Source organism: Emys orbicularis, chromosome 14 (genome assembly GCF_028017835.1).
Source record: "Emys orbicularis isolate rEmyOrb1 chromosome 14, rEmyOrb1.hap1, whole genome shotgun sequence".
NCBI lineage: Eukaryota > Metazoa > Chordata > Testudines > Emydidae > Emys > Emys orbicularis.
Window position 1 is genome coordinate 20,878,080 of NC_088696.1, and position 12,198 is coordinate 20,890,277.

A 12,198-nucleotide genomic window follows, 5' to 3' on the forward strand; every position below is an offset into this window, starting at 1 on the left:
ATGCTAGGGCAAATTAATCATTAAACACGCTTGCTTTTAAACCATGTACAATGTTTACAAAGGTACACTCACCAGAGGTCCCTTCTTCGCCTGGCGGGTCCGGGAGGCAGCCTTGGGTGGGTTCGGGGGGTACCGACTCCAGGTCCAGGGTGAGAAACAGTTCCTGGCTGTCGGGGAAAACAGTTTCTCCGCTTCCTTGCTGTGAGCTATCATCTTCCTTGTCCCCAAAACCCACATCCCTGTTGCGTGCTACTCCATTGACGGAGTCAAAGCACAGGGGTGGGGTAGTGGTGGCTGCACCACCTAGAATGGCATGCAGCTCATCATAGAAGCGGCATGTCTGGGGCTCTGACCCAGAGCGGCTGTTTGCCTCTCTGGGTTTTTGGTAGGCTTGCCTCAGCTCCTTAAGTTTCATGCGGCACTGCTGAGGATCCCTGTTATAGCCTCTGTCCTTCAAGCCCTTTGAGATTTTTTCCAAATGTTTGGGCATTTCGTCTTTTTGAACGGAGTTCTGATAGCACAGATTCGTCTCCCCATCCAGCGATCAGATCCTGTACCTCCTGTTCGGTCCATGCTGGGGCTCTTTTGCGATTCTGGGACTCCATCATGGTCGCCTCTGCTGATGAGATCAGCACTCACTTGAAGATCGCCACGCTGGCAAAACAGGAAAAGAGATTCAAAAGTTCGCGGGGCTTTTCCTGTCTACCTGGCCAGTGCATCTGAGTTGAGAGCGCTGTCCAGAGCGGCCACAATGGAGCACTCTGGGATAGCTCCCAGCGACCAATACTGCCGAATTGCATCCACACTACCCCCAAATTCGACCTGGCGATGTCGATTTCAGCGCTAATCCCCTCGTCGGGGGAGAAGTACAGAAATCGATTTTAAGAGCCCTTTAAGTCGAAAATAACGGCTTTGTCGTGTGGACGGCTGCAGGGTTAAATCGATCTAACGCTGCTAAATTCAACCTAAACTCAAGGGCTTAGAAAACAGTTCAAGTTGTTTTCAGTAAATGAATGTTATGAACAGATACAGGAAAACCAGACAGAAAAACTGAATTAATCCAAACAAAAATGGCTTTGTAACGGGGTGTATTCACCTCTCATGAGCGCCCCCTTGGCTGAGTGCATGTGCCTGCATGCTCTCTCTCCGTGGTGTGTCTTCGGTGACTCAACCCTCTAGCTGAGTCGCACACAGTCTATGTGATAAAAGCAAAGCAAAACCCTTTCTGGGATACAAGTCCAACAGGGGTCTCTCTCGGTGCCCTCTGTAATGTCTCCCTCAAGTTGTCCCTGCTCCGGGATAAAGCAGTGCCCCATCACTCCCTCCCTGGCAACAAAGTTTTCATCCTCTTAAAGCCTTTCTGGCCGCAGCTCTTGATGCGGTTCAGTTTCCCCTCTGGGGTGCCTCAATGTCCAGGCCACTTCCCCCAAGGGACAATGGGGGGGGGGAGGGGGAGGACAGGACCCAGGCCCTCCCACTACTCCGGGTTCCAGCCCAGGGACCCTATAGATAGCAGCTGTCTGCTGGGTCCCTTTATCTAAGTCGCACTTCTGCTCTAATTCCCTGAGCCATTTCCCCACGGCCCCATGCTGTCTTCACCCTTACCTCAGGGCCTTGTCCTGATGGAGATCCAGCAACCAGCTCAGGGCTCTCCTCAGCTTCTGGCAACACTACCTCATCCAATGTCCTGCAGCTTCCTCAGCCAGCTGTACACCATCCACACTCTTCCAGCTCTAGCAAGGAACTGGAACTTACTCTGGCCTTGCAACTCTTCTTATACTGACCTGCTGGGCCCTGATTGGCTGTCTCTCATACAGCCACTCTAGGCAGCTTGGAGGACCCTCTCCACTACCCTTTTCTAGGGTGGTGTGTGGCAGGGCCACAAGGCCTCCAGCAGGGGGCCTCAGAGGGTATAATATACCCCATCACAGGCTTACTGATATAAGTCAAGGACATCGGCGATATTATACTTAGTAAACAAGGACATGTGGGAACAAAGTTATCTATGCCAAGTTTGGCCTTACAGAAATGGATTTAATTGGTGCACAAATTAATGATAAAATATGCCACCCAACTTATACTTCTTTTAAGGGTTCTTAAAAAGAGAGGGGGGCGGGAGGGGAGACAGAATCATCTTTCTCACAACTCATCCCGACCTGCCAACATTGCAACTCATCTCAACTTTCTTGACCTTAAATCAGAAGGAGCAGACCAGGCTAAGGAATATCTTCCTGAGAGGAAGGCTGGTTGGCTCTTCTTTAAGGAACTTTGTTTTCACCTCTGAGTGCTGGAATTCATAATGTTTTCATGGCATCAAGTCCTCAGCCCTCAGTAGGGATACATAATTGCTGCATCGCAGATGCATGTTAGATTCTGTATTGTTTTTCCTTCCCTTATTGTTCTGCTTTCTCCCCTCCCTCGTCTCCTATCCTATGTTTCATTCTCTCTCTGCTTTTCACTGAATCTTAAAATCAACTATTTATCCAAGTCTGCCTTGACTAAGGAGAAAGGATCCAGCCAGATGACATCCCTGACCAGAACTTGAACCAGGGTCCTAGCAGCAGGTGTCGTGGTCTATTTGCCAGCCAAAGCACCCACCCACCTGAACCTGCAGTCCAGTGTTCCTAAAACATCAACAAAAGCTGTATTTCACCGATCTTTTCTATCCTCTCTCTCATCCATCTTGTGTCTGCCTGTTTAAAACAGGGTAAGTAAATGTCCTTCCCACATCAGGACTGAGAGTGAAATTAACCCTTTCCTCTTCAAAGAAATTAAAATAAGAGACTGATATTTTGACTCCAAAAGGAGAGAGACTTTTGGTAGGGAATAAGTTTGTTCTGCATAATTACAGTTTCAATATAAAAGCTTGTTTTAATTCCTCATTTTCTTGAGTTTAATCAATAAATTTTCAACTTGAATGAATGCTTTTGGGTATTTGCCAAGTAACCGAGTAAATCAAAGGTCTTTGAAAAAAAAAAAAAAAACTTCAAACCTATCTATCACTGCTTAATGTTGGATAGTGAGAGAGTTTAACTCCTTAGGTCTTTGAGATCAATATCTATACAACAGAATCCTACTAGTCCAGATTGCTTGAGCAATATGAGCAGGAACAAATGAGTACTGAATGATCTTTTAAAAAGTTACTCTAAAAACATTATCTAAACTGCAATGTACATGACCATAATTAACTATACACAGGCAAAAAAAAAATCACTCTGCTAGCAAAAGGTTTTCTATAAACACTAACGTTTCTAGGAGTGAGAACTACCTATTCTCAGGTAAACAGCAGTATGTAAACAAATTAAATTACATTAATGACTTAATAGTTTGCTAACAAATTTATGTTAACACTGATATTTGCTAATCTCTTACCAACAGGAAAGGGGCTTTTATCTTCAAAATCTTCCCAGTGTTCAAAATCAAAAGACACATTAGGATTCTGTTAACAGAAATACAACTGCTAACTATAAATATATTTCAATACATAATGTTAATACTTTAAGAACAATAAATACATATTTTAATTGATATTTATAATTCACCTTATGCTTTAGTAGACGGCACCAAAATTCCTTCTTGTCTTTTGCAAGGATAATCACAGGTTCTTCATTCTTAATCTCACAAACAGACTTTCCTTTAAGTATGTTTGCATGCAACTCCATGTCAGCCACATAAAATTTGTCTCCTGAAAAAGCACTGTATTGTTTAAACAAAATTGTTAGCTTTTTTTGGTAAATGAAATGGAAGCTGGTAAGACATTTTATTTTGCTATGTATGACATTTTGAACCTACCTGAAAATAACCTTGTCTCCAAAAAATTCACATTTATGGTCACGTATATTTCTTAATTTTATCTTCATGGTAACAATATCTTCCTTTTGAAACCATTTTATTTCTGGATAGAAACTAAAATTTTAAAAAGACTAGTTAAACTGAACTTATTTCAATTTAAAATATGAACACATACAAAAGTTCTAGGCATACTAACAATAATTGAACTCATGATCAATAGGAATATCACCCAGCATGATAAAAAAAATAGAAAGAAAGGTTAACATACCACCCAGCAAGTATAACAATTAAATATACCCTGTCACTTTACTCAAAACCCCATTTCAAACCCTCTCCTCCAGAAAAAGATGGTTACTGTACTTATAGTAAAACTGATTCTTCAAGATGTTCTGTGCATGTGGATCCCACTCTGGGAGCACATGTGCACCCTTTTGCACAGGAGTCCAGAAAATTTTATCTAGCAGTGTCCATTAGGGATTGTGCATGTGCCATGCATGCCCCCAGATTCCATCCCCCAAGGACAAAAAGGGCGGAATGACCCCACCCACTCCCCAGTCCCTTCTCTACCCAGAGCCCAGATGGGAAGACTCTTAGATGTGGGGATGGAGGATCATTTGTGGGATCCACATGCACAGAAAATCTTGAATAAACGTAACACTGCTCTACAGCCAAAATGCTTCTGAAATAAATGTAGTCAAACTTTACTAATTCTGGGTCACTGAGAACGAAAATGATGCTTAAAATTGTTGATTGGCTCTAGTTTTCAAGATATGCTATTGGGTCAGTATATACGACCCTTGACTTGGGAATGGCGGAGGATAAGTGAGTTATAAAGGGAAGGGATCTCAATTTAAACCAGAAATGACTAAAATACATCTTTGACTGGATCTATGAATAAATCTATGACTGGGTTTGGACAGTACTTGCTTTTTAGGCAAAACAATGAGTGATGCAATCTGAAGCTGGTATTGCGTCATACATGATATGAATTGCATCATGTTATTCCTAGAAGTCATGGATGATGCAATCATAACGAAGCTTACATCACTCTGCTGAACAAATTGCCCTATATCAGCTCTAGAAATCATACAGTGTCGTGCTCTCTTATTTGTCAGTGTTTGATTTTGCAAAGGGACACATTTCTGTTTAGCCAAAGTGAGCAGAGATGCCTCGTACTTCTGTGAACAGTGCAGATAACTTCTGCTATGTTTGTGGTGAAGTGACTTTTGCATCACAAAAGCGCAGTATAACCACTATGGTTAAGAAAGCCTATCACCTTTATTTTGGCTGCAAAATTGGAGATCAGGACAAGAGGTGGGCCCCACACATATGCTGCAACACTTGTGCAACAAATCTTCGCCAGTGGTTGAACAGGAAAAGGAAATCTATGCCTTTTGCAGTGCCAATGATTTGGAGAGAGCCAACAGATCATACCAGCAATTGTTACTTCTGCATGGTGCCTCCAGTTGGGAAAGGTGTGTCAAAGAAGAAAAAGTAGACTGTGCATTATCCAAACATTCCATCAGCTATACGCCCAGTACCCCACGGAGAAGGACTGCCGGTTCCTGATGCACCAGAATCATTCTCACTTGAGTCAGACGAGGAAGAGGATGAAACTTCTGGTCCTGAACCATCAATGTCACAGGACCCACATTTTCTCCCATCCTCCTCCTCTGAACCACACCTCATAACACAAGGTGAACTGAATGACCTTGTCAAGAATTTGGAACTACCCAAGAGTAAGGCAGAGCTGTTGGGCTCCAGACTACAGCAGTGGAATCTCCTGGCAGGTGATGTTAGGGTTTCCATGTTCCGTGACCGTCAAAAGGATCTTGTCCCATTCTTCTTCATGGAAGGTGATCTTGTAGCCTGCAACAACATCGATGGTGTGATGGCAGCCCTCAACATCGTTCACGATCCAGATGAGTGGAGATTGTTCATCGATTCATCGAAGACGAGTCTTAAAGCTGTTTTACTGCATAATGGCAATGTTTTGCCATCAATTCCAGTTGGTCATGCAGTCCATATGAAGGAAACCTATGACAACATGAAACAACTTTTGAGGTGCATAAACTATGACCAACATCAGTGGCAGCTTTGTGGCGATTTGAAGGTTGTTGCTCTCTTGCTTGGTCTGCAGACTGGATACACAAAGTACTGCTGTTTTCTCTGCGAATGGGATAGTCGTGCAAGAGATTCCCACTACATCAAGAAAGATTGGCCACTCCGACAGTCATTGGAGCCTGGGAGGGAAAGTGTTCAGCATGCACCACTTGTTGAATCAAGGAAGATTTTGTTACCACCCTTACACATCAAGCTGGGTCTGATGAAGAACTTTGTCAAGGCCATTGACAAAACACAAGCAGCTTTCAAGTGCCTCCGTGGAAAATTTCCAAGGTTAAGTGAAGCTAAGATAAAGGAAGGCGTCTTTGTTGGTCCTCAGATTCGTGAATTTCTTTGAGATGATGCATTTGACCATGCACTGCGTGGCAAGGAAAAGACGGCATGGAAAGCCTTCCAGTTAGTGGCAATAAATTTTCTCGGAAACAACAAGGCAGACAACTACAGGTTGTTGGTGGAAAACCTCCTCAAGGCATACAAAAGCCTTGGTTGCAACATGTCACTAAAGATACATTGTTTGCACTCTCATCTAGATTTTTTTCCACCGAACTGTGGAGCAGTGAGCGACGAGCACGGCGAGCGATTTCACCAGGACATTGCAACAATGGAGAAACGCTATCAGGGCAAATGGAGCCCATCAATGCTTGCAGACTATTGCTGGACAGTGACAACAGATGCTCCATTTAATGAATACAAGAGACAAGCCAAGAAGCGCCGAGTAGACACTGAATAGGACTAAACTATGTCCATAATAGTTTTTTGCCTTTTGTTTCATAATAAATTTTATTTATAGAACCCTTTTGCTGATTTTTAAAGTTTTACATAAACAGGACAGGTGAAATATTATCATGTAAAGCAACCATAAACACATGAAAAGACCTAGGTTTACAATTTATGATTAAAACTCTACTATCTACACAATATACATAGACATAAAATGTAAAAACTTAAATATCTTAGAAACAGTAGCCAATCAGTTGTTTTAATTGTCATATTTGAATTCAGCACATCAAAATACATAATAAATAGCACATTTTATCTCTGAAGCAGATGACTTCTCAAAAATTGTAGACCAGTGTAATTAGTGTAAACAACTGTGCTTTCTTCTGAGGGTATGTCTACACTACGAGGGTATTTCGATTTCACTTAAATCGAATATGTGGAATCGATATTGCAAAGTCGAACTTGTGTGTCCACACTAAGGACAGTAATTCGACTTTGTGAGTCCACACTAACGGGGAAAGCGTCGACATTGGAAGCGGTGCACTGTGGGCAGCTATCCCACAGTTCCCGCAGTCCCCGCTGCCCATTGGAATTCTGGGTCGAGCCGCCAATGCCTTCTGGGTAAAAAAAAAAGGGTCGAGGGTGCTTTTGGGTAATTGTCGTCATCCGTCTGTCACTACCGCCCTCCCTCCCTCCCTGAAAGCGCCAGCGGGAAATCTGTTCGCGCACTTTTCGGGTCAGCGATAGCGCGGACGCCACAGCACTGCGAGCATGGATCCCGCTGCGACCATCGCTGCAGTTGTGGCCCTTGTCAACGCCTCGCAGGTTATCATCCACCTTTCCCAGAGGCAGATGCAGATAAACCAGGCGAGGAGGCTACGGCACCGCGGTGAGGGCCTGAAGTCTGAGAAGGGCACAGACCTCTCACAAAGCACGGGACCCAGCTCCAAGGACATCACGGTGACAATGGGTCATGTGGATGTTGTGGAACGGCGATTCTGGGCACGGGAAACAAGCACGGACTGGTGGGACCGCATAGTGCTGCAGGTCTGGGACGAATCCCAGTGGCTGCGAAACTTTCGCATGCGGAAGGGGACTTTCATGGAACTTTGTGAGTTGCTGTCCCCTGCCCTGAAGCGCAATGACACCCGGATGCGAGCAGCCCTGACTGTCCAGAAGCGAGTGGCCATAGCCCTCTGGAAGCTTGCAACGCCGGACAGCTACAGGTCTGTCGCGAACCAGTTTGGCGTGGGCAAATCTACCGTGGGGGTTGTTGTGATGCAAGTAGCCAACGCAATCGTCAAGGTACTGCTCTCAAAGGTAGTGACCCTGGGAAACGTGGAGGTCATCATAGATGGCTTCGCTGCGATGGGATTCCCAAACTGCGGTGGGGCTATAGATGGAACTCACATCCCTATCCTGGGACCGGACCACCAGGCCAGCCAGTACATTAACCGAAAGGGCTACTTTTCAATGGTGCTGCAAGCCCTGGTGGACCACAGGGGACGTTTTACCAACATCAACGTTGGATGGCCGGGCAAGGTTCATGACGCTTGCGTCTTCAGGAACTCTGGTCTGTTTAGACGGCTGCAGGAAGGTATTTACTTCCCAGACCACAAAATAACTCTTGGGGATGTGGAGATGCCTACAGTGATCCTTGGGGACCCAGCCTACCCGCTAATGCCCTGGCTCATGAAGCCCTACACTGGCGCCCTGGACACTGAAAAAGAACTGTTCAACTACCGGCTGAAAAAATATCAGTTTTATTTTGTTATTGAACACCGTTGTCTTTAGTACTGTTTTCGCGGGAATCTTTGAAACCGGGGACGCAGACTGTGGTGGGGAGCGGGTGTAGTGTACTGATGCAAATGATCCTTCTAAACTCCAGGAATGACAGGATTCGCAGTGGCGGACTGGTTGTTTCAACGGAGCCTGCCAGCCCTCCTGAGCGGGACTGCGTGTATGTGGGGGCTATGTGAGTTTATGGCAGGGGGAGGAGGGTTACAGATCCCCTGCTGCGTGGCTCTGTGATCCAGGAAAAGGACCGCTGCATAAGATCTGTAACTGCCCTCCCCCGCCACAAAGTCACAGAGCAACCAACCCCCCCACACCCCCCACAGAACATGAAAACCACCTCCCAGACTGACCAGGGTAACTAGTCACTGCACTGTGTATGTGCCCTGCTGCTGGACCAGCCCCCGCCTCTGTACCCTGCTAAAGGTGACTGTCCTGTCCAATTACCAAGCCCCTTCCCCCCCTTCAGACAGACTCTCCCTCAAAAGAACCTGACTGAAACAGTAATGAACAGAAACGTATTTTTTATTAACAACCAGACAGGAAACTGGGGGGTGAAAGTTGGACGGGGGCTTGGGTGAGGCGGGCAGGAAAGAACTTTTCAAATTTTGGGGAATGACAGCCTTCTGGTGCTTGAGCAGTCTGCAGGGGTGGAGTGAGAGTTTTCACGGACTCTGCCGCCTCTCCTTCTTTGGACTTTGGGCGAGGGGGGTATGGGACTTGGTGGCGGGGGAGGGCGGTTACTGATAGACTGCAGCGGGGCTCTGTCCTCCTGCCTCCGTTCCTGCAGAACATCAACAAGGCGCCGGAGCGTGTCCGTTTGCTCCCTCAGAAGTCCAAGCAGCGTTTGAGTTGCCTGCTGGTCTTCCTGCCGCCACCTCTCCTCACGGTCCATGTGTATCCGGTGCATTTGGGACAAATTCTCCCTCCACTGGTTCTGCTGTGCTGCCTGGGCTCGGGAGCAGCCCATTAGTTCTGAGAACATGTCCTCTCGCGTCTTCTTCTTCCTCCGCCTAATGTGCGGTAGCCTCTGGGAGTGTGATGCCAGGCTGGGTTGGGAGACAGTTGCAGATGTGGCTGTGGGAATGAGGAAAAGGCAGTGAATTCCTCCGAAAGATAAATGTAGTTGTGAATCAAGAACATAGTCTTTCTCTGTGAACAAGACCATGAACCACACCTATCACATGCGCACTCAGGACAAGGTCGAATTTTCGAACCTCGCCTTCAGTGCCTGGGCTTTTGCACTGCCGATCTGGGAAGCGGGGCAGGACACGGTACTCTCTGTAGCAGGCAAACATGGTAAGCCGTAGACTTGTGGCTGCTTAAAACTTTAGGAGTACCACTGGCCTCCTTTCACATTGAAAGCACTGCCAGTCTGTGCTGCCAGCAATCGGCCAAGCAGGAACTCTGGCCCTGTCCCACCCCCTCACGGATGTGCCAGGGAAAGATCCCTGTATGCTGCCCCTCTCCCGCCCCCACCGCGTGGCTGTAAACCAGCGGTCACAGTTCTGTAAAGGAACTTGTTGCAGGCAGTCCCAATACTAACAGTCCCCTACCTAATTCAAAGCAGGTCATCATGAGCGACGTTACTCTCATGAGGATCCCGGACACCGAGATCCAACGGATGCTTCGAGAAAGCCTGCAGAGACCGGGGCCCTATGCCGCCATGCTATGCAAGGCAATGATACCGGAGTACCTGCTTGTCTCCTGGCGCGGGAACGTCTCGTACTTCGGAGGACCAAGTAAAGCTGCTCTCCCCAGGAACCTGATGAACAGGCTATCCCATTACCTGCAGGAGAGCTTTGTGGAGATGTCCGAGGATTACTGCTCTATCCCCGGACATATAGACAGGATTCTAATATAGCTGCAGTAGCAGGGACTAAAGAGTGGAGCAGCTTGGGCAGCACAATCATGCACAACCGGACACGGTTTGATTTTTTTTTAAATAGTTGTTACTGATTACTTAAGCGCCCAGGGGGAAGAAATCATGATTCACAGATTGTTCTTAGTCTTAATATTCAAGTTTTGTAAAAAATAAAGGTTTATATGTTTAAAGCACTTACCGCTTGATCCTTCCCCTGAATCTGTGTCCGGGTTACATGCTAGGGAGGGTTGGTAGGGGATCTCTGTAAGGGTGATGAAGAGCTCCTGGCTGTCGGGGAAATCAGCTTGGTAAGCGCTGTCGACTGCCTCGTCCTCCTCATCTCCTTCCTCATCTTCCCCATCCGCTAACATGTCCGAGGAACCGGCCGTGGACAATATCCCATCCTCAGAGTCCACGGTCAGTGGTGGGGTAGTGGTGGCGGCCGCACCAAGGATGGAATGCAGTGCCTCGTAGAAACGGGATCTGTGGGGCTGGGATCCGGAGCGTCCGTTTGCCTCTTTGGTCTTCTGGTAGCCTTGTCTCAGCTCCTTGATTTTCACGCGGCACTGCGTTGCATCCCGGCTGTATCCTCTCTCTGCCATGGCTTTAGAGATCTTCTCATAGATCTTTGTGTTCCGTCTTTTGGAGCGCAGCTCGGAAAGCACGGACTCATCGCCCCACACAGCGATGAGATCCAAGACTTCCCGATCAGTCCATGCTGGGGCCCTCTTTCTATTCTGGGATTGCATGGCCATCTCTGCTGGAGAGCTCTGCATCGTTGCCAGTGCTGCTGAGCTCGCCACGCTGTCCAAACAGGAAATGAGATTCAAACTGCCCAGACAGGAAAAGGAATTCAAATTTTCCCGGGGCTTTTCCTGTGTGGCTGGTCAGAGCATCCGAGCTCGGACTGCTGTCCAGAGCGTCAACAGAGTGGTGCACTGTGGGATAGCTCCCGGAGCTATTACCGTCGATTTCCATCCACACCAAGCCTAATTCGATATGGCCATGTCGAATTTAGCGCTACTCCCCTCGTTGGGGAGGAGTACAGAAGTCGAATTTAAGAGCCCTCTATGTCGAACTAAATAGCCTCGTGGTGTGGACGGGTGCAGGGTTAATTCGATTTAACGGCGCTAAATTCGACAAACGCCTAGTGTAGACCAGGCCTGAGTCTCTGTGCATATGACTCCCACTCACAGTCATTAGCCACAGTTTTATCTATCCCGAGGTGGAAGCTTGGAGATCATGCGAATAAGGACTGAGAACCACCCTTCCAACCTGGGCAATTGCTACCATCTGTGAGTAATGTTTGGCAAATGTATGGACCGAAGAACACACTGCTGCTTTACAGATTTCTATTACTGAAACTTAAATGAAACATGCTGCTGAAGACTACAAGATTCTGGTTGTTTGCACTGGAAGATCTAGTTAATTAAATTAACACATTGCCCTGATATAGTCAACGATCCGTTTAGACAATCTCTGAGTTGAGATCAGTCTCCCTTTGGTCTTGCTACCACAGGCCACCTTATTCAAATATCTTATTCTATTTAGATAATACAAAAGAACTGTCCTGGCATCCACTACTCTGTCTGCATAAAGAATTTGACATGAGAGCTTGAATTGCACTTTCTGAACTGACATAATTCCCACTAGGAATGCCGCTTTGATTGATAAATGATGCATAGAACAAGATGATAAAGGTTGGGGGGAGGGAAACCATTAACAACTAAAGAAGGAGATTTAAAGCCCAAGGAGGAGAAATCCAAACTGGAGGAAACATCTGATTCAAACCCTTTAGAAATCTTGCAACTATTCGATGAGAAAATTTTTTGAAGAACCTGCTATTGGTGGATGACAGGCTGCGACTGCTGTCAAGTGCACTTTGGGTTCCATTAAAGATAATC

At 46.5% G+C, this 12,198-nt stretch overlaps 1 protein-coding gene across 1 annotated transcript in view; it reads right to left on the bottom strand.

The window, feature by feature from the left end:
* The window catches only part of TDRD12 (tudor domain containing 12), a 136,657-nt gene that overhangs the window by 12,508 nt on the left and 111,951 nt on the right, over positions 1-12,198 (bottom strand). Inside the window, exons 27-29 of the mRNA XM_065416815.1 lie at positions 3,793-3,906; positions 3,543-3,696; positions 3,373-3,439 (exon numbers count right to left, since the gene is read on the bottom strand). Coding sequence (XP_065272887.1) covers positions 3,373-3,439; positions 3,543-3,696; positions 3,793-3,906 — 335 coding nt within the window. The remainder of the gene's footprint in view (positions 1-3,372; positions 3,440-3,542; positions 3,697-3,792; positions 3,907-12,198) is intronic.